Source organism: Procambarus clarkii, chromosome 37 (genome assembly GCF_040958095.1).
Source record: "Procambarus clarkii isolate CNS0578487 chromosome 37, FALCON_Pclarkii_2.0, whole genome shotgun sequence".
NCBI lineage: Eukaryota > Metazoa > Arthropoda > Malacostraca > Decapoda > Cambaridae > Procambarus > Procambarus clarkii.
The window spans coordinates 10,075,634-10,103,141 of record NC_091186.1 but is presented as its reverse complement, the minus strand read 5'-3'; the positions used below and the strand labels follow the sequence as shown (position 1 = coordinate 10,103,141).

Sequence of the window (27,508 nt, the reverse complement as noted above, 5' to 3'; positions counted from 1 at the left end):
TCTCTTATCCTAATAGACCCTTAATTATTTTGGTGAGAGGAGGATTAAAAAAGCAGTCTTAAAGATGTTTAACCCTTATTCAGCTCCAGTTACTATCTGCAATTTCCTCCTGTGCTCATATTGCCACTTGCAATTGATCCTTATGGGTTTTCAATACTTTTTACTCGTGCGCACCTGGATGTTGGACTTTTAAATAGCTTAGCAGTTTAAGGGTTAAAAATGTTTAAGGATGTGATTTCGCTAGACTGAAAGTCTTGTATTGTCTTTCAGACGTTACAGGTGACCCGTCCCAGGGAACCAGGCAAGAGAGTACCAGTGCTATCAGAGAAGATGCGTCTTAGTCTGGCAGAGTTATCTAGAAAATCTCGAGCTATGCCACAGACAGAGACAGGTAACACTCTAAAGGATTTGGATCCTGAAGGGCATAGCTCAGAGGCACGTGTTAAGAGGCAGTACCGCAAGAGAACACATATCATCCATTTATGTAAGTTCTGCATGAAGGTGTGTCCGACGGGCGAACAATTGAAAGAGCATCAGCGGTCACACGATACAATTGAGTGTCAGTTTTGTGGAAAAGTGTTGGCTCGGATTGGAGCGTGGGAAAACCACCTTAAGGTATTTCATAATGTTGAAATCCAAGTGCCAGGTAATGAAGAGGCACTGAATAGGCCTAAAGAGGAGGTGGATTGTAGTGTATGTGGAAAACAATTTTCATCAAAATCTGCCCTTGCTTACCATTTAAAACTTCACGATGGTAAAAGTTATCAATGTAATCAGTGTAATAAAGTCTTCAGCCATCCAAGTAATTTAAAAACTCATCAGTTGAGACATGAGAAAAAAAAATATTATTGTGATAAATGTGGCAAAAAGTTCCATACAAACTTTGCTCTCTTAATGCATGACAATCAAACTCATCGTATGGCCAAGTCTTGGAAGTGTAAACATTGTGCTAAAGCCTTCACAAGATGTGCTGCCTTTAAGGAACACATACGAATCCACACCGGTGAAAAACCATTTGAATGTCACGTCTGTGGTGTTAAATTTAGAAAAATCCACCACCTGAAGAATCATGCCAAACAGCACGAGCCAAAAACATTCCGTGGTGGACCATTTAAGTGCCAACAGTGTCCAGGGGCTATATTTTTGCACAAGGTGTCGTACGACCGACATCGGAAGTTTAAGCACCCTGAAGTGGAAGTGAATGCACTGATTGGTGGAGAACACAATTTGTTCAGCTCAGATATTGTACTTAAGAGAGAATTCGTGATTGAAAATGAAGGAGACAGGGTAGCCACAAATTATGTGGTTGGAGACCTTGAAAGAGTAGAGGGCATTGAGATGGTGGGCTTGGATGATGGTAACTTTGGTATTGGAGGCCAGGGAGGTCAGTGCATTATTGTCCTATCTGAGGCTACTGAAGATGATGCCAAAAATCAGCAGCTAGAGATATCAAATGATGAACAAGAACCCACAGTTACAATTCAGCCACAGCTCTTGAAGGAAGAGATTGATGATGAAGCAGAAGACTATTACGCAGAGGATGAGGAGTCTGAAGTCCATGAATTTGATGCAGTTCAGCTTGCTTCCTTACAGGAGCACATGCAACTGAGTGAACAAGTGACAGCTGCACAGCTTCAGCAGTTATCTATGGCAACTCTTGAGGGTGGAAAATTTCAAGTGCAGATGGATGGAGAAACTTTTGATGTATACACAGTCAGTCCCTCAGAGTAGACTGTTACCAATTCTCTTAGTTGTTGACTTAAGGGGGGTGACAATGACTCGGGTCTCTTAGCTGCTGTCGTTGAATTAGAAGGCAAGAAGGACCAATGTCCCTTACTTAGTTGTTGCTGATTTAAGATGAGCAACAACAACCCAGGTCCCCTAGTTGTTACTGATTTAGGGTTGATAATGGTGATCCAGATCCCTTAGTTTTGATGCGTATACAGTTGGTGCCTCGTCTAGTCTTATAGCTTTGATGTCATGGGTGTAAGGGTATAACAAACAATCCAGTCATACAGTCCCTGTGTTTTAATGCATATTTTGTGTAGATTATGAAAAGGAAAATAAAGGGCCACATGGAGATTACTTCTCTTAAAGTTAATAATAATATTTAGGTTGGTACATCTAATACTTTCTTGTGTTGTATTTAAGTTGCTGCCCCAAGTTTTTGGGTTGAACCCATTACTGTATTTAGGTTGGAACACTTAATAATTGGGTGGTTGTACCCTTTATTTAGGTTGATAGATTTGATAATTGGGTTATACCCAATATTTAGGATAGTAATCTAATTGGATTGCTGTACCCATTACTGTATTAAGTTGGTGCGGCAAATATTTTTAGCTGTATAAAGAAAATCTTTATTGCAACATAGTGATTTTTGTACATTGGACAAATTTTTGTAAATTTTGTACATTAAATAGATTGTAGGAAAAGTATTATTTTGCATTTGGGTGTGTACCGGTGTGTGTATATATGTACAGTATATACAGTATATGTAAACTGTACATAGTTGTGTTAGTAGCAGTATGTCATTTCTCTCATGACCAGTTTAGGAAGAACTGTGAATAAGTTAATTTTATTTGTAACAAGTCAAGGGAAATAATGCCAGATATTTATGTACTGCATGTGATACACATGGTGATTGTGTAGAGTATGTGCATGGTGAGGAAGAGGGGATAGAATGTGAGCGCCATATGGGAATGGATGCGGAATATATATACTGTATATGTAATTACCTAAGTGTAATTACCTAAGTGTAGTTACAGGATGAGAGCTACGCTCGTGGTGTCCCGTCTTCCCAGCACTCTTTGTCATATAACGCTTTGAAACTACTGACGGTCTTGGCCTCCACCACCTTCTCACTTAACTTATTCCAACCGTCTACCACTCTATTTGCGAAGGTGAATTTTCTTATATTTCTTCGGCATCTGTGTTTAGCTAGTTTAAATCTATGGCCTCTTGTTCTTGAAGTTCCAGGTCTCAGGAAGTCTTCCCTGTCGATTTTATCAATTCCTGTTACTATTTTGTACGTAGTGATCATATCACCTCTTTTTCTTCTGTCTTCTAGTTTTGGCATATTTAATGCTTCTAACCTCTCCTCGTAGCTCTTGCCCTTCAGTTCTGGGAGCCACTTAGTAGCATGTCTTTGCACCTTTTCCAGTTTGTTGATGTGCTTCTTAAGATATGGGCACCACACAACAGCTGCATATTCTAGCTTTGGCCTAACAAAAGTCATGAACAACTTCTTTAGTATATCGCCATCCATGTATTTAAATGCAATTCTGAAGTTAGAAAGCATTGCATAGGCTCCTTGCACAATATTCTTAATGTGGTCCTCAGGTGATAGTTTTCTATCTAGAACCACTCCTAGATCTCTTTCTTTATCAGAATTCTTTAAAGATTTCTCACATAATATATAGGTTGTGTGGGGTCTATGTTCTCCTATTCCACATTCCATAACATGACATTTATTAACATTAAATTCCATTTGCCAAGTGGTGCTCCATATACTTATTTTGTCCAGGTCTTCTTGAAGGGCATGACAATCATCTAAATTTCTTATCCTTCCTATTATCTTAGCATCATCAGCAAACATGTTCATATAATTCTGTATACCAACTGGTAGATCATTTATGTACACAATAAACATCACTGGTGCAAGAACTGAACCCTGTGGTACTCCACTTGTGACATTTCTCCATTCCGATACATTGCCTCTGATTACTGCCCTCATTTTTCTATCAGTCAGAAAATTTTTCATCCATGATAGAAGCTTACCTGTCACCCCTCCAATATTTTCCAGTTTCCAGAACAACCTCTTATGTGGAACTCTGTCGAAAGCCTTTTTTAGGTCCAGATAGATGCAGTCAACCCAGCCATCTCTTTCCTGTAATATCTCTGTGGCCCGATCATAGAAACTGAGTAAATTCGATACACAGGATCTTCCTGATCGAAAACCATACTGTCTGTCTGATATTATATCATTTCTCTCCAGGTGTTCTACCCATTTAGTTTTGATTAGCTTTTCCAATACTTTCACTATTACACTTGTCAATGATACAGGTCTATAATTGAGGGGGTCTTCCCTGCTGCCACTTTTGTAGATTGGAACTATGTTAGCCTGTTTCCACACGTCTGCTACGATTCCTGTACACAGGGATGCCTGAAAGATCAGGTGAAGTGGAATGCTGAGCTCAGATGCACATTCTCTCAGAACCCATGGTGAAACGCCATCTGGGCCAGCTGCTTTGTTCCTCCCGAGCTCCTTTAGCATATTTTCCACTTCATCTCTAGACACCTCTATCCGCTCTATGTTGTTCTCTGGAATTCTTATTGTGTCTGGTTCTCTGAAGATTTCATTTTGTACAAACACACTTTGGAACTTTTCATTTAATGTTTCACACATTTCCTTTTCATTTTCCGTGAATCTGTTTCCCATTTCCAACCTCTGGATATTATCCTTTACCTGCAATTTGTTGTTTATGAATTTGTAGAATAGGCCCGGTTCTGTTTTACATTTATCTGCTATCCCTTTTTCAAAATTTCTTTCTGCCTCTCTCCTTACTGCTGTATAATTGTTTCTCGCATCTTTGTATCGCTGGTATGTTTGGGGGTTTGGCCTCTTCCTATACTGATTCCATTTTTGTGTCTTTTGGTCTCTTGCCCTCTCACAATTTCTGTCGAACCAATCCTGTTTTCTGGTCCTGCATCTCTGTTTTGGTATAAATTTTTTTGTGCCTTTATCATATATTTCACAAAACTTGCCATACATCTCATTCACTTCCTTGCCTAGCATCAAGTCTGTCCAATTATACTCACTAAAAAAATTTCTAAGGTCACCATAATGTCCTCTCCTGAAGTCTGGTTTTTCAACTGCTTCAACCTCCTTATTTTCTTCCAGCTTATAACGCATTGCATACTTTATTCCCAAAAAGACATGGTCACTTTTACCCAAGGGAGGAAGGTACTGAATGTCAAATATCTCTTCCTCCTTCCTGGTAAATATCAAATCTAGCATGGATTGCAAAATCACACATGTGTGTGTGTGTGTGTGTGTGTGTGTGTGTGTGTGTGTGTGTGTGTGTGTGTGTGTGAAGGAAGCGTGACTAAGACTGTGAACACCGTAATGGAGGACGAGAAGACTAGGTGGCAGCTGTTTGTGAAGAGGAGCTGATAGTGTACAAGAACCACTAAACATTAATGTACATTCTGGTCTTGTAAAGCCGTGGGACGATGCCGGGCATAAATTGGTGAAGTGCGGCGGTGCTAGTGTCTCCATGTTGAAGCACATGTACATGGTGTAAGATAAGATGAATGGAGAGCATTACTGTATTTGTTTTTAAATATCTCGGACCACTTTCGTCTATATTACTACTGTTTTTCTTCCTCCTCCTAGACTATTGCCCCTTCCCCCCCCCCCCCCTCCACCCACCCCCACTGACATCCCCCACCTTACCTTCCTCCAAGATACCCTGTAACCTTCCCTACTGTACCCCCTACATACCCCTCAAGACACCACCTACCCTCCCACACCTGGACACCCCCCTACATTTTCCCCCAGAAAACCCCACTACCTTCCCCCTCCCCTCTCAAGACTTCCTCTGGAGCTTACCTCACACTAAGACCCCCCCCCCCCTCTACATCCCCCAAGATACCTTCCATCTCCCCCATATACCCCCATTCCTTCAAACCCCCAGACACACACCTGGGGGAAGGTGTGGACACACACCTCACTTCCCTCACTAGGGGACACAGGTGGAAACTGAGTGCCCAAATGAGCCACAGAGATACTAGAAAGAACTTTTTTAGAGTCAGAGTGGTTGACAAATTTATTTATTTATTTATTTGTTTATTTATTTATTTATTTATTTATTTATTTATTTATTTATTTATTTATTTATTTATTTATTTATTTATATACAAGAAGGTACATTGGGAGTGTGAGGATACATAGCATAGTAATTACATTCTTGTAAAGCCACTAGTACGCGCAGCATTTCGGGCAGGTCCTTAATCTAAGAAACTTATAAGTAGGTAAATACTTGCAAAATTTATAAAAATGATAAGTTACATAGCATGAAAAAAATAAAAGATGAGAATGGAATGGAATGCATTAGGCAGTGATGTGGTGGAGGCTGACTCCATACACAGTTTCAAGTGTAGATATAATAGAGCCCAGTAGGCTCAGGAACCTGTACACCAGTTGATTGACGGTTGAGAGGTGGGACCAAAGAGCCAGAGCTCAACTCCTGCAAGCACAATTAGGTGAGTACCTTTGTCCCACCATACACCCTCCCTTTCATTCCCTCAAACACCCTCTTTCTTCCCCCAGACACCCTCTTTCTTCCCCCCAGACACCCTCTTTCTTCCCCCAGACACCCTCTTTCTTCCCCCAGACACCTTCTTTCTTCCCCCAGACACCTTCTTTCTTCCCCCAGACACCCTCTTTCTTTCCCCCAGACACCTTCTTTCTTCCCCCAGACACCCTCTTTCTTTCCCCCAGACACCTTCTTTCTTCCCCAGATACCCTCTTTCTTCCCTCAAACACCCTCTTTCTTCCCACCAGACACCCTCTTTCTTCCCCCCAGACACCCTCTTTCTTCCCCCAGACACCTTCTTTCTTCCCCCAGACACCCTCTTTCTTCCCCCCAGACACCCTCTTTCTTTCCCCCAGACACCCTCTTTCTTCCCCCCCAGACACCCTCTTTCTTTCCCCCAGACACCCTCTTTCTTCCCCCCCCAGACACCCTCTTTCTTCCCCCCAGACACCCTCTTCTTTCCTCCCTCCAGAGACCCCCCACCCCCCATGATGGTACCGTGTTGGTACAGTGTGGTGGCACCAGTTTACCTTGTTGGTACTGTGTGGTGGTACCAGTTTACTGTGAAGGTACAGTGTGGTGGCACCAATTTACCTTGTTGGTACTGTGTGGTGGTACCAGTTTACCTTGTTGATACTGTGTGGTGGCACCAGTTTACCTTGTTAGTACTGTGTGGTGGTACCAGTTTACCATGATGGTACAGTGTAGTGGCACCAGTTTACCATGATGGTACAGTGTAGTGGTACTGTATGTTCCTGATACATCAGATGGGATATGAAAGATTGGGTGCTGCTCATTAGTATCTTTTACCTCGTTTTTTACTCCCTATAATGCATTCTCTTGTGTATGCCGCACGACGCCTCCCGACCCATGCATGCGGGGAACAAAACGGCTCTGCTGATTATTTGTTATGGTTGAGAAGCTAGATAATATGTTTTTGTGTTTGCTTCTTAGCTTTAAATATAGATTGAGGTGTTATCGTATGAAGAAACATATTGCTTTGGTTATTGTTCTATTCCTCTAAAGCTGTATAATATAATAGTTTTGCCAGCATACACATGTCCCATGTTCAATGTCTGCATCTTTTTATTATTCTGTACGATATTGCATTTTTGGCCTTTGAAAGATAATACATTCGCCATTGATTTTATTTCAACGTTATTGCTACTTGTCAGTAAAGTTGGGCCTTGCATTGCCTACCATATTGATGTGGTATGGTACTACTGAATGACTTCTGTCTTTAGGCAATATGCTAACTGCCCTAAGTTGTCTTCGTGAGAGAACTGATGTCATTAGATGGTTCCAAGGATAAATGTCCCTGTGGTTCGATTTCTGACTAGGCCTCCAAGTTGAACCCATTCTCTCAGTTTCCCACGTCATAAAAAATGCAGTGGTTTAGCCGAACCAAAAGTGCCAGAATCTCGGGTACTTGCCTAACCTACTGCAGCCTATATGTATTATTTCCAAGAAGCATCAATTTCCAAGCATTTTTTATTTCCCTAAACCTTGGCAATTTGTACGTTGGCATCAATTGCTTAAAAAATGGAGTGCAACACATATTGTGTCATTTGTCATGCTTATTCCAATGGTATCTTGACATCATCACTTTAGCTACTTGGTTATTTTATGTACACACTGTTATGCATATTGAAACTCATAAATTCAATTTCCTCTATATCATTCATCAAACTGGTGCGCAATGTAGAGTCTTGCCAGTGTTCATTATACAAAGGTCACATTAGTATGCATTGTACAGGGTCATGATAGTGTAGGTTGTATTGTCATGACATTATCCAAGGTCATGACAGTATACATTGTACTAGGTCATGCCAGTGTACATTCTAGAGGGTCATATCAGTGTGCCTTTTATAAGGTCATGCAAATGTACATTGCATGAGGTCATGCCAGTGAATATTGTTACATGGTCATGCCACTGAACATTATTCAAGGTCATGTCAGTGTACATTGTAGAGCATCATGACTGTGCATAGTATAGGGTCATATCTGTGTACATAATATAAGGTCATGGCATTGTGCATTCTATAGGGTCATGTCAGTGTACATTGTACAAGGTCATGTCACTGTACAGTACAGTATACAAGGCCATGTCACTGTACATTGTACATGATCCTATAGGAGTATATTGTACAAGAGGTGATGCCACTGTACATAGCAATACAACCTCATTTAGGTACACCATATTTTCGTTCACCTTTTTAATGAATGTTTTATGTTTATCATATACTTTATGATTAAGCAAATAGATAATTTTGTAGTGCTGCATTTAGAAATTTGGCTTACCAATAAGTTGCAAAATATTAAAAAAATATATTTGAATGCCAGGCTTTATACTGTAAGAAAATGATCAGTTCTTCGTATTCTTTCTTGTGTCATGTTACATGGGATGTGTTAAGTGTTGTAATGTGGTTCTTTAACCCACAATGCTGAAATAATGTACACATTTAACCCGCATAGCTGAAATACAGTACAGTAATGTGGCTCTTTATACCGCACAACTGAAATAATGTGGCTCTTTATCCCACACTGCTTGAATAATGTGGCTCTTTATACCGCACAGCTTAAGTAATGCCACTCTTTATCCCACACTGCTTGAATAATGTGGCTCTTTATACCGCACAGTTGAAATAATGTGGCTTTCCTCTGTGCACAATAATGTTACCAATAATTGATTTTATTCTCTGTTGCATGTGTCAAGTTATTTGTTCGTCACTTACCTGTGGACATGGTCAAGCTGCACTGGGCACAAGCCTCTTCCACTGAACACACACACACACACACACACTACAATGTTGTCATTGTAACGTAACACCATGCACTATTCTGCGCATTTTCTTTTGACTCATATTCAATTCTTGTGCACGTTTTTCATTTGTAAAATGGAATTTTTTTTTCAAATGCTTTTGTGCATTCTTAAATGCTCCCAATACTGTAAACCTTCTTTCACTACACACATTAGTGATTTAACACATAAGTTCAGGCATTAGTTAAATAATGCAGGAAATGTACATTTTGTGGATTTAATATTTTGTTAAGAATACAACTTGCCAAATGTGAAATATTTACTATGTAAATGAATAAATATAAATTCACAGTTTGTGATTACATTATCAGTCATTGTATTTATTTTTGTAAATTGCCATTGATTATAATCATGGACACATGTAAAAAGTTGTATAATATATGCCATATAATAAACTTGGCAAGTTTGAAAATTCTTGGCTTGTTATCCAAAATACTTGATTTGTTATCCAAAATACTTGACTTGTTATTCAAAGAGGAGTATTTGGGGAAAAGGCCACAAGGATTAACACCTCAAACAAAGGTTTGTCTACCTCGGTGGAAGGTCGTCTTGTTTGATCAAAACCTCCCTGCCATCACCTTATCAACTTGGCCTCTTAAGTTGTAATTATGGAATCCTGATAAAGATAACTTGAATTTTGCTAGAATTATGCTAGGGTAAATGTTAAACGATGATATCTCGAAACTAATCAGCATAGCTTCACCGAGATGACTACACATGAGCACTGATGCTATGGGATCCTCCCAGTGCTCTAGGAGCTATGAGATTCCTTGGGTAGTTTTGCATGAGAAACATTAATTTTGTCTGCATAGGGCTGCCTTTGTTGCTCTCCGGGCGAGGGGGGCAAGTCAAGAGCATGAGGGAGTATAGGTAATACAGCCTCTTGCAAGAAATAATTAAATAAGAATTCACATGGATATGACAGGGAAAATTATCTAGGTAAATATAGTGTGTTTGGCCTATGAATCAGATTACCAAGGATAATGTAACTGGATATGTTAACTCGACTTAGATCATTAATTTTCCCTAGGTCCTACCTACCTGTTGATAATTCCAAGGAGCAACGTCCCTGTGGCCCGGTTTCTGCCCAGGCCTCCTGGTTGCTGGTTTGATCAACCAGGCTGTTCAATGCAGCTGTTCACAGCCTGGTTGATCAGGTATCCTTTGTAGGTGCTTTCCAAGTTCTCTTTTGAACACTGCCAGAGGTCGGCCAATTATGTCCCGTATGTGTAGAAGAAGCATGTTGAAAAACCTTGGGCCTTTGATGTTGATCGAGTTCTCTCTCAGCGTGCCAATTGCCCCTCTGTTTTTCATTGGGGGCTATTTTGCACATCCTACCATGCCTTCTGGTCTCATGTGGTGTTATTTCCATGTGCAGATTTAGAACCAATCCTTCTAATATTTTCCTAGTGTAAATTATTATGTATCTCTCCTGCTTGCATTCTAGGGAATACAGATTTAAAACTTTTAGGCGGTCCCAATAATTTTGATGTTTAATTAAGTGGATTCTAGCAGTAAAAAGTCTTTGCAGTTCTCCAGCTTTGAATGGGGATGTTAGTGTTAAACAATATTCCACTCAAAAGTGCACTAATGTCTTAAAAGTATCTTCATTGGCATCGCATTTCTTGTTTGGAAGGTTTTTGTTATCCAACCTGTCATTTTTCTTGCAGTTGTGACAACAACTTTGTTTTATTCTGTAATAATATGGAGTTCTAATATGATTATTCCTAAATCTTTTTACATTACTTTTTCTTTTAGTAATGTGGTTTGACTGGGGTTTCTACTTTGATATTTTCCATTCTTTTCCATAGCACAGTAATTGGAACTTATTCTCATTAAAAATAATTTTATTTTCTATAGCCCATTGAAAGATTTCATTAACATCAGATTAGAGGTTTGCTGTATCTTCTATATTGTCTACGCTCATGAAGATTCTAGTGTTATCTGCAAAGAATGATACAAGTACTATACTGTAGTTTGTATCCTTGTCTGTATCTGATATAAGGATGAGGAAAAGTACCGGAGCAAGAAAAGTACCCGGTGAGAGCTCAGTACCCTGGGGGACTGAGCTCTCACCGGGAATTATTAAGATTTTAGTTTGTTGACTATTTCACTCTGGGTTCTGTTTGTTAGGAGGTTATTGATCCATCTTTCTACTTTACCAGTAATTCCTTTTGTGCACATGTTGTGTGCAATAACACCATGGTCACATGTTGTGTGCAATAACACCATGGTCACATGTTGTGTGCAATAACACCATGGTCACATGTTGTGTGCAATAACACCATGGTCACATGTTGTGTACAATAACACCATGGTCACATGTTGTGTACAATAACACCATGGTCACATGTTGTGTACAATAACACCATGGTCACATTTCCAAAAAGCTTTTGCTAGGCCAATGATATACCTCTTCCAGAATGCAACCCACAGCAGTTGCCTAACACCCAGGTATATACCTATTTACTCCTAGGTGGACAGAGGCTTCAGGTGAAAAGAAACTTGGCCAAATGCCTCTTGTTCTGTTGCAGGAAGCAAACATAGGACTGTTCATCTGTAAACCAACTGCATTGATCACCGTGTTTCATTACGTATACAGTATATGGTGACAGAGACTCATGATCAAAGCCAGGGTACCATAGGTATTGGTGGCACCATGAGTTGGGTGCCTGTAGTTAATGACAGCAGAAATTAAATTAGCTCTTCTATCAATTCCTGTTTACAGATGGCTAAAAACAATAAAGGCCTATTTACATTGAAGATCTGCTCAATGAGGGGGGCCTCATAATGGTCATGAGAGAGAGATTATAGTAAGAGCAGATAAAGATAAATCATGATTGTTGGTACTGGGGGACTTCAACTTGAAAACAATATACTGTACAGTACTGGGAGACCCACGAAGCAAGAACGTAGGACATTTGGACAGACAGATTTGTAAACCACATCCTGGAGACATGTATCAGCATGTTAAGCATGCAACTAGAATGAGGGAAGGGGATGTTCCGTCAATACTGGATTTAATATTCACCAGGAAAGACGAAGAGATATTTGACATTTGGTACCTTCCTTCCCTAGGAAAGTGACCATATCCTGTTGGAAATTAAATATGCAAGGCAATAACATCTAGAAGAGAATGGGGAAATTTAATTAGTTGAGAAACTTGATTTCAAGAGAGGACAGTATGGGGAATTTAGCAAATTCTTTAATGAATTTACTGTAATTGGAAAGACTTCTTGCTAGGCAAGAAAGTAAGTGAGATGTATGCCAAATTCGGTGAAATATATGATTAAGGTGCAAAAAAATTCATATCAAAACAGAGATGCAGGACCAGAAAACAAGATTAATTCAACAGAAATTGTGAGAAGGCCAGAGAGGAAAAGACAAGAAAATGGGCACAATATTGGAAGAGGCCTAACCTTTAAACATCCCAGCACTACAATCAAACAAGAAACAAACACTGTACACAGGCGTGAAGAAAGGGACTCTGAGAAAGTGATTGCAGACAAATGTAAAACAGATCCAGGCCTTTTCTATAAATTTATTAAAAGCAAACTGCATGTTAAGGATAAAATCCAGAGATTGAGAAGAGGGAACAGATTCACAGAAAATTAAAAATAAATGTGTGAAACACTAAATGAAGTTCCAAGTGTGAACAAATCCACAATGGCCGTGATGAGGGTTCGAACCTGCGTCCGAGAGGATCCCAGACGCGTCTTAATCGACTGTGCTACAACACTGATAAAAATTGCAACCAGGTATTCCACTAAAGTCACACGGATCCTGCAGCCTCTCCGAGACACAAACCAGGGTTTTACGCAATTTCCCCCATGCACCCGGGCTCTGTCAATAAGCTGTTCTACATCTTCGCCCTTATAACTTATTGACAGGTAGAACAGCTTATTGACAGAACCGGGTGCACGGGTGTATAGCGTAAAACCCTGGTTTGTGTCTCGGAGAGGTTGCAGGATCTGTGTGAATTCAGTGGAATTCCCGGTTGCAATTCTTATCCGTGTCGTGGCACAGTCAATTAAGGCACGTCTGGGATCCTCTCGGACGTAGGTTCGAATCCTCATCACGGCCCTTGTGGATTTACAGTATTCATATGATGCATCACGCTATTGTGATTTCTGTGTGTAAAGTGTCAAGTGTGTTTGTGCAAAATGAGGTTTTTCAGAGAACCAGACACAATGCCAATTCCAGAGAACACCATAGTTGAAAGTTTTCTTTTGCAAAAAGAGTAGTAGACGGTTGGAACAAGTTAAGTAAGAAAGTGGCGGAGGCTAAAACCTTCAGTACATTAGTTTCAATATATGACAGAGGTGTCTCGAGACAAAGTGGAAAAGTTACTCAAGGGGCTAGGAAGATATAAAGCAGATAGGCCAGATGGAGCTTCACCTTGGGTGCTGAGAGAATGTGCAACTGAGCTGAGTATTCCACTACAATTGACATTCCAAACATCTTTGTGCACAGGAAACTTAGCTGATATATGGAAAAAGATAAACATATACTGTAGTTCCAATCTACAAAAATGGTAGCAGAGAAGACTCTAATTTATAGACACATATCATTAACAAGTGGTTGGAGTTTATACACTAGAAAGAATAGTTAAAACCAAAAGGGGAGAACTCCTGGAGAGTAATGACATAATAACAGACAAACAATATTGTTTTTGAACAGGAAGATCCTGTGTAACAAATCTACTTATTTTTTACAAAGGCCCACGGAGATTGTACAGGAAGAAGATAGATTCACTGTATCTGTCTGGACTTAAAAAAAAAATTTTTTTGACAGAGTCTCACACAAGAGGAAACTGGAACATGCTAGAGGGGTGACAGGGAGATTACTGACATGGATGAAAAATGTGAGTGTTACTAGCTGAGTACCAGAGGGTTCATTTATTGTGCCAGTAATGTTTATCATCTACATAAATGATCTACCAGAGGGAATACAGAACTATATGAACATGTTTGCTGATGATGCTAAGCTACTAGGGAAGATAGACTTTTACAATTGTCATGCCCTTCAAGATGATCTGGACAAAATATGTACACTATTTGGAGCAACACTTGGCAAATTGAATTTATTCTAAATAAATGCCATGGTATGGTATGGAATGCAAAATAAGAGAAAATACTCTACATACAACTTACAAACTATTTGGAAAGGCATTAAAGAACTCTGACAAAGAGATCTAGGGGTGCTTCTGGATAGTAGACTGTCACTAGAGGACATTGTTCAAGGAGCATCTGCTACACTCTCCGAATTTCAGAATCGCTTTTAAATACGTTGATGGTGAAATATTGAAGAAACTGTTCACAAGTATTTTGTAAGACTAAAATTCTAAATTAAAATTAGACAATGAAAAAATTAACAATCAAAAAAGACAATAAAAAATAAAAATAAAAATTAGAATATGCAGCGATTGTATGGTGCCCATATCTCAAGCACTTTTAAAAAAGTGGAAGATGTGTAAAGGCACGTTACAAAATGCCTTCCTGAACTGAAAAGCGAGCTACAAGGAGAGGCCAGAGGCATTGAATATGCCAAAGGTTGAAGACAGCAGAAAAAGAGGCAATTTGGTCACTACATACAAAATAGTGATGGAAGTTGACAAAGGCTTTCTTGAAATCTGCACTCTGAAGAAAAAAGAGGTCTTAAATTAAAGCTAAGGAAGCAAAGGTGCCAAAAATATTTGGAAGCTTACTTTTGCAAACAGAGTGGTAGATATTTGGTACAAGTACAAGGTGGTGGAGACCAAAACCATTGCTAGTTTCAAAGCGTTGTATGAAAAGAGTACTGGGAAGACAGGACACCATGAGCGTAGCTCTCATCCTGTAACTACACTTAAGTTATTACGCTGAAGACCTATACACACTGGAAGATCTGTACACACCAGAAGACCTGTGTATTCCAGGCAGGGTGAGAAGTATGGGCAAGTCTCCTTACACATTGCCTCTGTTCACCTAGCAGTGATTAGGAACCTGAGTGTTAGTCGACTGTTGTGGGTGGCGTCCTGGGGAATGGTCAAATGCTGCATATATCCGAGGTATACTTGAATTTCCCACAATTGCCACAAGGCACAGCATGAGGAAAATAGCCGCAAGGCTACACATGAAACTACCACAAAGCAAAGAAACTAGCGCCACAAGGCCACTGCAACGAGTAGGCCGGAAGGTACAAGAGTCCAAAAAAGGGTTCACTCCTTAAGTCGAAGAGTAGGTTCATGCCCAAATAAAGTAACTACTACTACACTGGTAACCTGTACAAAATAGAAAACCTGTACAGTACACACAGGAAGACCTGTACACACCAGAAGACATGTACACACCATATGACCTGTACACATCAGAAGACCTGTACACACCAGAATACCTGTACACATCAGAATACCTGTACACATTAGAAGACCTGTATACATTAGAAGACCTGTACACATTAGAAGACCTGTATACATTAGAAGACCTGTACACACCATTAGACATGTACTGGAGGCCAAGACCGTCAGTAGTTTCAAAGCGTTATATGACAAAGAGTGTTGGGAAGACGGGACACCACGAGCGTAGCTCTCATCCTGTAACTACACTTAGGTAATTACACTTAGGTAATTACATTTAGGTAATTACATTTAGGTAATTACACACCAGAAGCCTGTACTCACCATTAGACCTGTACACATGAGAAGACCTGTACATATGAGAAGACCTGTACACATCAGAAGACCTGTACACATCAGAAGACCTGTACACATCAGAAGACCTGTACACATCAGAAGACCTGTACACATCAGAAGACCTGTACACATCAGAAGACCTGTACACAACAAAGACTCGTATGCAACAGACGTGTACACACCATGGCCAGTATTGAACAGGCATTTACACAACTACTTAAGAAACCTATACATATTCATTCCATAAATTATAGTATCTTTGTTTACTCTAATTTAATGGTTTATGAGCTTGCAACTTAAAACCCAAATTATTATTATTATATACACAACCTCATAGTGTTTTAGAGCTCATAAACTGTTTAATAAATGGAAACAAAGCTTTTTAAGGGTTGTGTAAATGCATGGTGAATCCTGGCCCAGAAGACTTGTACACACTGAAGAGATCCTGGCCATGGAGGATTTACTGGGTACCAATCCTTAACTGTAGCCTTTGTTTTAGTTTAGCTACCAGGCTCCCAATATGCGCGGTAATATGTGCAGTCTATGGGTTAAAAATTCTGTGACTCCCTGCTACATTTTCATAATTGAAAAAATTTGCTTAATGAAGATGCTCACCACTTGCTAATTCTTGGTGATTCAGATATTTAGTACTAGTACTCAGAATTTAGGTTCTGCAACACACCAGCAAACATTTCATGACCCTCCAGTTGGGAATCACTGGCCTAAAAAGTGTAAGCTCTAAGGTGTCTAAATTCCTTCAATTGCCACTCAACACAACAACTGAATATTCATTGCCTAATGATCTCATCTACTGCCTGCAATCCACAACTCCTTGTGCTGCGGTACAGTATAAAGTTATTGCTCTTGTAGTACAGTGTTTTTTGTACTCAACTCACAACGAAGGATCCCAGATTCGATCCCCAGGTGGAACAGAAATGGTTGTGCATATTTCCTTTTACCTAGTGCCTCTGTTAACCTTACAATAACTAGGTTGCTAGAAGTTAGCTAACTACTGTTGGTTGCATCCTGGGAAAAGGTGAGCAGTTGACCTAGGGGGGGTGGGTGGGACTTCCATAAACAAAAGTACAGGCTTCCTTACCCAGATAACAGTAATTAATTATTACTGTATTTCCTAACATTATTTTTGTTTCCAGACATCAAAACGAAGCAGTGCAAGAAGAACCGGCTTTCCTTGTCCATACTGTGCATTTTATGCACCCTCGCCTCAGACTCTTCACACACACAAGTCCGCAGCCCACAGAGACATGGACTGCCCTCACTGTGGTAAGCTCCTTTCTACCTGGTGGGCTTATGAACGGCATTTATCAAAGTTCCATGCTCATGAAATTCCTGAAGAAGTCAAACATGAGAAGGCAGCTTTAGAGGTGAGTAAGCCATGTATGTAAATTGATACTGTATACAGTAGTGGTTTTTGTTCATATTGAAATAATTAATTTTAGCTCCTCAGTTTTAAGAACTTATGCTGTTAAAGTCCCTCAACCTTTTTGATCTTTATATGTAAATAAGCATGCAGTTAATACTTCCATAATATCCGTCATAAGCCATAGTCATGGGCTTCCTGTCAATTACTTGAGATAATGGTCAACAGATAAATATGGGAATGGCCTTCTAGTTTAGTGGATTATACAGTTTGCCTTTGGTTGTCGTGCTATAGAATGGATGTCAATTCACTTTAGCACATCCAGCGAAGGGTGAAAAAGTTGGTCTTAAGAGTTGGAAATCTATGTAAAGGGAGACTGAGAAAGCTAAAATTGCATCCTCTGGAAAGGAGAAGAGTTAAAGGTGACATGATTGAAGTGTACAAGTGACTGAATGGGTGTAACGGGGATATTAGTAAGTTGTTAGTTACATCACCTCAAACAATGGATATCAATTGGATAAATTTTGATTTTGGAAAAATCTGGGTAAATACTGGTTTTGAAAAGGGATGTTGATTTGTTTAACAATTAAGAAGGTCCCAGTTATATCTGAGCACAAGTGACAGGATGGTGGCCCTCAGGATTTTCTGTCCTTGTCGAGGCCACTTGAGATGGTGACTCCTCACAGCTTCCTGTTCCCCCTGCCACAACATCTAGAGATGGTAACCCCTCGGGTAAATTCAGGTGCTGTAAATACCTGTATATATTTATACCACGACCACGTGGCCAGGACTGTATAATAGTGACCACCGTAGGGACAGGGAGCTGGTGGCTTGTGGAGGATAACCTGCATGATCCTTCATGAAATGTTCAAACCATATTTTAAACTGTAGCACCATCTTGGCCCTTAAGGCTTCAGTGGATAAGTGGATCCACGGGCTTAATACCTTAGCTTGATAGTGAAAATATGTACAATACATCAATCCTTCATTATGGCTTGGTGATGTGTAAAATTTTTACCAAAATATATGTATTTTAAGGAATATCTTTATTCAAGTTATTCAAATTATTCATCCAAATTATTCATCTTTATTCAAGTTATTCATCCTAAGAGCCAGGGCCTGGGCCCTGGCTCTTAGGATGTCTTCGCCTTTTTGTCCTCCGCTTTTTGAGGATTCTGCTGTGGCTCAATATTTTCAGGCTGCTTCGGCTACTTGTCGCCCTATGTCTGAGTTGTTGGTTCTCCGGGGTCCCGAAAGGGTCATGCCAGGGCTCGGGGTTCCTCTCATCGTGGTAGGCCACTGGTGCTGGGTTCGGGTTCAGCCCTGCCTTTGGTCCCACCTTCGTCTGGTCGGTGCAGTGGTCGCTCTGTGCGAGGTTCTGGGTCTCGTAAGGGGCACCGGCCCTTTCGCGGTTCGCCCCATTGACGGGGGGGTGATGGTGGTGGGGAGGCTTGAGCTGTTCGCTTGCGCTTGGTCCCACGATTTTTGGGTGTTTCTGTCGGACTGCAGTGGCATTGGGTGGCCCCTCCTCCCTTTGGGGGTTCGGGGCTGGCGGGGCAGGCCTCTTTCCCCTGGGCTCTGTCGAGTCATCTTGGAGTGGGTTTGTTTGGGCATGGTCGAAACGACAACGTCCCCTCAGATGGGTTTTCCGTCTGTTCCCAATACTGAAACGGGAATGTGCGGACCTGCAATTCATTCTGGACTTGTTCCGTCTGAACCCCTGGGTTCATTGCACCTCCTCTCGGATGACCACGCTGTCCCAGGTTTGGCTCCTATTGGAGCCGGGCACTTGGATGGTGTCCCTGGACCTCCGGGACACTTATTGGCATGACCCAATTCATCCGGGGTTCAGGGACTGGCTCAGTTTTGTTGTGGGGAGTCATGCATTCCACTTTCATTGTCTACCGTTTGGGTTGAACCTGGCACTTCGCATTTTCACGCGCCTCACGCGGGTTGTGGTGACCCGTCTGTGTCTCTTAGGTATTCGGGTGTTGGCCTACCTTGACGACTGGCTGGTTTGGGCTCCCATCTGGTCCAGTTGTCTGCTAGCCAGGGATTTGATGCTTTCCCTGCTCACCGGGTTCGGGTTCTTGGTGAACTGGATGAAGTCCCATCTGGTTCCCTCCCAGGTTCGGACATGGCTGGGTCTTATGTGGGACTCTCGGACCGCTTCCTTGTCTCTCCCTCCAGAGTCTCTCCTGCAGCTGCGGTCCCGCTTGTGCCTGTATCTGGGGGGCTCCCGGGTCACCCGGTGGTTGCTCGAGGGTCTGCGTGGGAGCCTGAACTTTGCAATGTTGGTCTACCCGCCGGGTCGGGTTAGGTTTCGTTGGCTGTTCTTGTTCCTTTGGGGACGTCCCTTCCGCCTCTCTCGTGATCGCTAGGTTCGGACCCCGGAGGCCTTGCGTCGGCTGCTGCGTCGCCGGCTTCCTCTTTGGGTTTTTCGGGGTTCAGTGCTTGGGCGCCTACCTGAGCCCTTGCCTGATGTGTTCACGGATGCTTCGTCTCTCGGCTGGGGCTTTGTGACTAGTGCTCACCAGGCCGGCCAGGGTCGGTGGGGTTCGTCCTTCCGTAGAGCCCACACCACGGTATGGGAGTTCGTGGCGGTGTGGTTTGTTCTTCGGAGGATTCAGGTCGCCCGCGTGTCGACGATCCGGCTCCATTCGAACTGCTCCCCAGTGGTTCATTGTCTGAGCCGGGGGGAAGGGGGGTCGATGCGGTCCTTGGCTCTTTGGCGCTGGTCACTTCGGGTGACTCTCGTCTGCTGAGTTCTTGGGGTTTGGCTCTCCTGGCAGTTCACGTGCGGCGAGTGTCCAACGTCTTGGCCGACAGCCTGTCCTGTTTCATTCCCCTCTCCAAGGAATGAACGGTCGACACTAACTCCTTCCATTGGCTTTGCCAAAAGTTCAGACGCCCCAAGGTGGACCTCTTCGTGTCGGCGTGGTTGCTGCGCCTTCCTCTGTATGTAGCACCCTATCCCAACTGTGAGGCCATCGGGGTCGATGCCTTTTGGCAGGACTAGTCGAGATGGTGGTTCCTGTACCTCTTTCCCCTGGTTCAGCTGATGCTCCAGGTCCTGACTTGCTTAGAGACTCATCAGAGGAGCGTTGTCCTTTTGGCCCCGTGGTGGTCGGCCCAGCCATGGTTTTAGGGTCTGCTTGCTTGGTGTCCAAACCCAGAGGTTTTCCCGTGGCTTCTCCTCTTCCAGCAGATTGGGCCGAAACGTCACATGGCTGGTTCGATCTTCTCCTCGAGTCTTCGCGTATAGTTTTTTGACTCGTGTTTATCATCATCTCTACGGTGATCAGGTGGCTTCCTTGTTAGTGTCCCACCTGCGGGCTTCTTCTCGGCGGCAGTATGAAGTTTCCTGGCGGTACTTCCGTGTCTTCTTACGTCTTCGTCGTTGTACTTCGCTTTCTGTTAGGGTGGTGTTGTCCTTTCTCTCTTGATTGTTCCAGGACCATTACCTTATGCCAAACACTGTCACCTCGTATCGTGCGGCGCTGGTGGAGCCGCTTCAGCTTGCTTTCGGTATTGATGTTACTTCTGCACCGTTTACCAAGGTGTCTCGCACTTTGTTTCACCTCTGGCCTGCTCATGCGCTGCCTGAGCCGTCCTGGTTTTTGGACAGAGTGCTCTCATATCTTTCTTCTCAGTTTGTTGTGGCGCCTTCGGTTCAGGATTGTTTCTCCAAGGCTCTTTTTCTGTTGGCGTTGGCCTCTGGGGGTTGGGTTGGGGAGCTTCATTCTCTCCTCTGGCGCAAGGGTTTCTGATCCTTCTGTCTTCGTGATGGTTTTGTTTGTTTGCAGCCGTCTCCTTCTTTTCTGGTGAAGAATGGGACTGCGGCTTTCCAGAGGGGTCCCTGGGTTGTTGATGCTTGGTTGGTTAGGCCAGGGGTGCATCATGTTTTGTGTCCGGTTGCAGCTCTTCGCCTTTATTTGTGCACCACAGCTTCTGTGTCCAGGGACGTGCTTTGGATTGATCCAGTTTCCCTTCTTCCCTGTTCATGGGTGCTGGTCTCCCAGGTCGTCTGCAGAATTATTAAGGCTAGCCAGCCTGCGGTCTATCCCCATGCCCATGACGTTCATAAGTTTGCTGCTCTTGCTGCCGTCTTTGGCAACATGTCCTGGGCTGACATTCGGGCACGGGACTTTTGGCGGTCAAACAGGATCCTGGCTGCTCGTTACCTAGTGAACGTTCCTGGGCCTAGTTGGCCCTGTGTCACTTTGGGTCAGAGGCTACAGCCAGTTGTCGCAACTTCGAGTTGAGGAGTGAGCAGCGGCTGCCTCCCGAGTAAGTCCCTGTGTTTTTTCCTCTGCGGGTAGTTAGCTCTGGGGAGCTGAAGGGGCCCCCCCCAGAAAACCAGCGTGGAATGTAATGAAACACCATTTTCTGGGTGAGACCCGGAGGCTCCCCAGCATCCCTCCCTCCCTCCGGTTGGCGTTTTTTTGCGTATTTTGACATCCAGCCTCAGAACTGATGGGTGGATAGCTGGCGTAGGGGGTCTGGGGCTCCTCCTTCCCCCCTCCCAGGGGAGGGGGGAGCTGCGCAGACAGTGGAACGGCAACATGTAACTTCATGCTCGTTTACTCCTTTTCTTTTAGGGAAGTTCTATCCACTTGTTCGGCTTTTGGTAGCAATATTTTCACCAGAATAGGGATTTTTTGGGGGATGCTTACCTTTCTGGGTGCCTGACCTGATCGATGGCAGACATAGAATGCTTCCAACCACATGGGGGTTTCTATAGGCCATTGCTCCCCATGCCTCTCTGAGGGGGCCAGGTTCTGGCTTGTGGTCCCCGGTAGGCTCATGGAACTCCATATACATGACTGATGCCAAAGTCTGACATTAGCATATCAGCCTAGTAAGCTCCGGGGAGCCTCCGGGTCTCACCCAGAAAATGGCGTTTCATTGCATTCAACGCTGGTTTTTTAATGTCTGCGGCTCATTTGAGTACTCGGCTTCCTCCTGTATTCCCTTGTGCTTGTACCACCCGTGTTCACTACTCCATCTTTGTTTACTCTGTCACTTCCCTGCTTGGCAGGATTGCGTCGATGGCTCCTAACAGGGTTGTTAGGTGTTGTGTGTTTTGCTTGGACACCTTGCGTGTGTCTTCAGTGAATTTCCTTTGTCTGTGTAGCCTGTTCTTCGTTGTCATGTGGGGCACTGCCCCGCCTTTCGGTGCATTTTGTTTAGTTTTTCGGCACCTGGGTCTTTTCCCTGTATTTGGATACTCCTTTGTTCCCTCGGTCCGTGCTTTTGTGTCCTCCTTCCTTGCTTGGTCTCTAATCTCTGGATACCCCCTTCCTTGCCTATTTTCAGTGCCTGGCTGCACCCTGATATCCATAGTGTCCCTCTGTGTATGTGCGACCTCCACTACACACTGTGTGGTTGGTCGTGCACTTTGGGTTCCCGGCTGCTGCTTGGTCCATATTTGGGGGTTTTCCTTGCCTATTTCCATTTTTCCTCCTATGCTACACATGACTGTGTATCTAGGTCGGTGCTTCTTGGCTATACTGATGCTGGGTTCTGGGGTGGGTCTCTGTCCATGTTCAGTTCCCTGCTTTTGGACTACCCTGGTGTTCAGTTTTGGTACTGAGTTCCTTCACTTTTTCTTTGTATCTCACAGCAGGCTTCTGTGTTGCACTGTCAGTGGAGGATTGTGGACTGGAAGTCCACTGCTCCTGCCCTACTGGTTGCTTTTCTTGGGACGGGTAGCTGGGATTCTGGTCCTGGCTCCGGCTTTTCTCTGTTCCTTTTCTGGAACGTGTGTTTTTGTTTTCCTGCAGTTCACGTCCTGCATAGTTCTCCTCATGTATACCTCGGGGACGCATGCATCATTCTTCCCTGCTGCAGCTGGTTGCACTGCTCCGTTGCGTTACGGGGTAGCTGTTTTTTGCGTCTCACGCTTTCATTCGTGGTGCTCGTTTTCCTCGTCGGCCTCTTCCTGGGCCCTGGTTCCTTGGTGTTTGGCCTTATTGGTCCTTTAGGGGTCCTGGGGGGGGGGGTGTTTCCTCCCAGGCAGGGCATGTCTGCTCACCCGGGTTAGTTCCTTTTCAGCTCGCTGGGGTTGGGTTCCTGGTTTCCCTGGCGGTCGTTCCTTTTGGGTTTTGCCTGCCTTGGCACGACCTGCTGCTTTATTCGGTTCTGGTCCTTTGGATCTTCCCCTCGAGTCTTTGCATCTCAGGTTTTTGTCTCTCGTTTCACGTTGCTTGAGGGGGCACTGGTGGCTTCATTGTTGGTCTCCCACCTGCTTGCTTCCTCTCGGCGGCGGTCCTTCCGGTTTTCCTATCACTGTGAAGGGTCCTTCGATCTCTGATAGGGTTGGCTTGTCCTTCCTTCGGGGTTGTTCCGGGACCGTCGTCTGGGACCGTGTACTGTCATCTCGCCTTGGGTGGTGCTGGCGGAGCCGCTCCAGCTTGCGTTCAGTGTTACTGTTCCTTCTGCTCCGTTCCGCTTGCTGTCTTGAGCGTTGTTTCACCTTCGGCCTGCTCTTGCGTTTCCAGTGCCGTCCTGGTCGTTGGCTTGGGAGGTCTCTTTTCTTTCTTGTCGTTTTGGTCCTTGGGTTGCTGCTTGGTTGGTCAGTCCAGGGGTGCTTCCTTTGTTGTTTTTCGCTGTTCTCTGCGCGTCTTGACCTCTACGGTCGTGGATGTGTTTTGGTTTGACTGGGTTCCCTTCCTTCCCTCATTCCTGTTCTGGGGTTCAGGTCTGCAGGGTCTTTTCGTTTCATCTGTGGTCTTGTTTTTAAGTTAGGGCACGTGGCGTCTGCCTCCCAGATCCTTCCCTATTTTCCTTATCTGTGGTGAGGTAGCTCCGGGGAGCCAACGGGGCTCCCCCCCCAGAAAACCCAGCTTTGAATGTAATGAAATGCCATTTTCTGGGTGACTCCCAGAGGCTCCCCGGCATCCCTCCCTCCCTCCCTCCAGTCGGCGGTGTTTTTCACGTATTTTGACATCCAGCCTAAGAACTGCTGGTTGAATCACCAGCGCGGATGGTCTGGGGCTCCCCCTTCCCCCTCCTGGGAAGGGTGGGTTGCGCAGACAGTGGCACGGCGACGTGATGATATCATGCTAGTTTGATAATTTTTTGGGGGGAGTTCTGTCCACTTGTTTGGCTTTCAGTAGCAATATTTTCACCAGAATACAGTAGGGGGTTTGTTTTGGGGCACCTACCTTTCTGGGTTCCTATCCCGGTTGATGGCAGACATAGAATGCTCCCAACCACAGGGGGGGGTTTCTATAGGCCATTGCTCCTTGTGCCTCTCTGAGGGGGCCAGGTTCTGGTTCGTGGTCCCCGGTAGGCAAGAACTCCAAGCACTTTGATGCCAGAAAGTTATACATATCCATTCAGTCTGGATAGCTCCGGCGAGCCTCCGGGACTCACCCAGAAAATGGCGTTTCATTACATTCAACGCTGGTTTTTTTATGAGAAATATTCCAAGAGAACATTGCTTCATTTCACAGCTAATTTGCATACCAAATAAGAAATATGTAGATATTTAATGATAACAGAACATACTTTTCTGCAAAGTAATTTTCTAAAAAGTTTAGTACTGTATGTTCAACTTTGTCAAAAGCTTTGAAAGCATCAGGAAACATATATCTCACATAACAACTATAGTATGGCACTACAAGTTGCAAAATTGTATGCTAATCATTTGTCACCATTGCAACATAATTCAGGCTTTTTAGATTCTCAAGTCATGTGTTTTTGGACAGGCCGCTCTCAAACTTCCTCTGACTCCCGGCAAGAAAAAGCGAGGGCGGAAAAAGAAGATACAGCAATGCGAGACGTGCAGCGAGGTGTTCAAGTCACGTCCGGCTCTTACCTATCACATTGCTACAAAGCACTCAAGGTGAAACATTAATATATTTATTAGGGAAGGTGGGTTACCCAGCATTGTCCAGGATTATATGTCTCCCATCTGACCATCTATCTGTTCAATCCATTTGTCTATCTATCTAAACATCCCTCTACCTATCTGTATATTCATTTATCTATCCATCTGTCATCCATTTATCCATTCATTTTTCTATCTATCCGCTATCTATCCATCCATTAGTTCATCTATACATCGATCTGTCCATCTATCCATCCATCTATTTATGCATTTATCTACCTATCCATCCATCCATCCATTTATCTATTCATCCATCCATATACTCATCTATCCATCCATCCATCCATTTATCTATTCATCCATCCATATACTCATCTATCTATCCGTTCATCCATCTACTCGCCTATCTATCTATCTATCTATCCATTGCTCGGTGATGCACTTTCTCTAGAGCAGCTGTGTCCTTCTGAAGATGGGGTCTCCATGCTCGGATACAGTAATCCAAATGAGGCCACACCAGAGATTTATACAATTGAATCACCACCTTCCTTTTCTTACGGTCAAAGGTACGCTTGATTATTCTATGGGTTTGGTTAGCTTTTCTGTGAGGAACTTTGTTGGCTCCCTGGAGCTATTGTACTGATATTAGCTATAATAGTCTGGGGCTTCAGTCGATTGGAGTTCTGCCTACCGGACACCAAGAGCCAGAACCTAGCCCCCCCCCTCAGAGAGGCACAGGGAGTAATGGCCCATGGAAACCCTATTGTTTTTGGGAGTATTCCATGGAATGGACGGTCGACGCCGACTCCTTCAATTGGCTCTGCCGGGTGTACGGACTCCTGGATGTGGACCTCTTCATGTTGGCGGCATCCCGGCGTCTTCCCATATATGGAAGACGCTGGGATATATGCACCCTTCCCCGACTGTGAAGCTGTCGCGGTGGATGCCTTTCGACAGGACTGATCAAGGTGGGGTTACCTGTACCTCTTCCCCCTGGTCCAGCTGCTACTTCGAGTCCTGGCTCAGTTTGAAACTAACCAGGGAAGAGTAGTCCTGTTGGCTCCTTGGTGGCCAGCCCAGCCTTGGTTTCAGGCACTGTTTGCTTGGTGTCTGAACCCGTGATGTTTTCCGCGACTCCGCCTCTTTCAGCAGATCGGCCTGGTCAGGTACCTGACTGGTTCGGTCCTCTCCTCCGCTCTTCATGTCTGATCTTTCTGAAGCGGGTCTATCACCACTTGTATGGTGATCAGGTGACTTCGGCGATGGTGTCCCACCTGTGAGCTTTGTCTCGGTGACAGTATGAAGTTTCCTGGCATTCTTTATCCCATTTTCTTTTTCTCTTCATAGGTTGTCCTCTATTTTAGATAGGGTTGTCTTCTCCGTTCTTTCTTGGGTTTTTCAGGACCATTATTTGATGACTAATAATATTGCCATGTATCATGTAGCTCTGGCAGAGTGAGGCGCTGGCATCCACCCCCAATACAAGCTGAAGTAGTTCAGCTTGCATTGGGGTGGATGTTACTTCCACCCCAATCCGCAAGCTTTCTTGTGGTTTGTTTCACCTCCAGCCTGCTTGTGCACTGCCTGAGCCATCCTGGTCCTTGAACAGGGTGCTCTCTTTTCTCTTTTCTCTCTTCTCCTCAGTTTGTGGGTGACTCCTTCAGTACAAAATTGTTTTTCCAAGGCTCTTTTCCTGTTGGCATTGGCTTGTGGGGGTTGGGTTGGGGAACTTCATACTCTCCTCTGGCATAGAGGTTTCTGCTCTTTCAGTCCTGGCAGTAGGTTTGTTCATCTGCAGCCGTCTCCTTCTTTTCTGGCGCAGAATGAGTCCAGCCCTCTGCAGGGCTGGTTCGTTCTTTGCCTCGAGTCTTCGCGGCTGGGGTTTTTGGTCTCATGTTCTCGTCGCTTGTGGGAGCACTGGTGGCTTTGTTGTTGGTCTCCTGCCTGCGTGCTTCGTCTCGGTCGCAGTGTGTGGTTTCCTGGCGGTCCTTCTGGTTTTCCTATCTCTGCGAAGGGTTCTTCGGTCTCTGATAGGGTTGTCTTGTCTTTCCCTTCGGAGTTGTTCTGAGACCGTCTTCTGGTATGGTGTCCGGTTGCCTCGTCTTGAGTGGTGCTGGCGGAGCCGCTCCAACTTGCGTTCGGTGTTGCTGTTTCTTCTGCTCCGTTCTGCTTGCTGTCTTGGGCGTTGTTTTGCCTCCGGCCTGATCATTGGCCCGGGTGTTCTTATTTTCTTATTCTCCTGGGTTGTCGTGATCCCTTCGGTTCTGGTGTATTTTTGTTTTTCAGGTCTCTTTCTTCTGTTGGTGTTGACCTCTAGGGGTCAGGTCAGGGAGCTTCCGGCTCTTCTCTGGCTCCCATGTTTTTCTGCCTAGTTAGTCCTTATGGTAGGTTGTTCTTTTGATACAGTCTCTTTCTTCTCGGGTGCTGTTTGGGTCTGCTGCTTCCTGAGGGTTCCTTGGGTTGCTGCTTGGTTGGTCAG

The 27,508-nt window shown here is 44.0% G+C and overlaps 1 protein-coding gene across 8 annotated transcripts in view; it reads left to right on the top strand.

Moving 5' to 3' along the window:
* LOC123765779 (zinc finger protein 436) overlaps nucleotides 1-27,508 on the top strand; it is a 72,427-nt gene that overhangs the window by 39,386 nt on the left and 5,533 nt on the right. For 6 of the 8 annotated variants that reach the window (XM_045754518.2, XM_045754517.2, XM_045754519.2 and 3 more), the window contains one exon: nucleotides 271-3,128. In XM_045754518.2, the coding sequence (XP_045610474.1) occupies nucleotides 271-1,731 (1,461 nt within the window). In that variant the 3' untranslated portion in view covers nucleotides 1,732-3,128. Of the gene's footprint in view, nucleotides 1-270; nucleotides 3,129-16,965; nucleotides 17,197-24,907; nucleotides 25,045-27,508 lie in introns of those variants that run through there. The other 2 variants (XM_069337103.1, XM_069337104.1) reach the window with 1 other exon arrangement.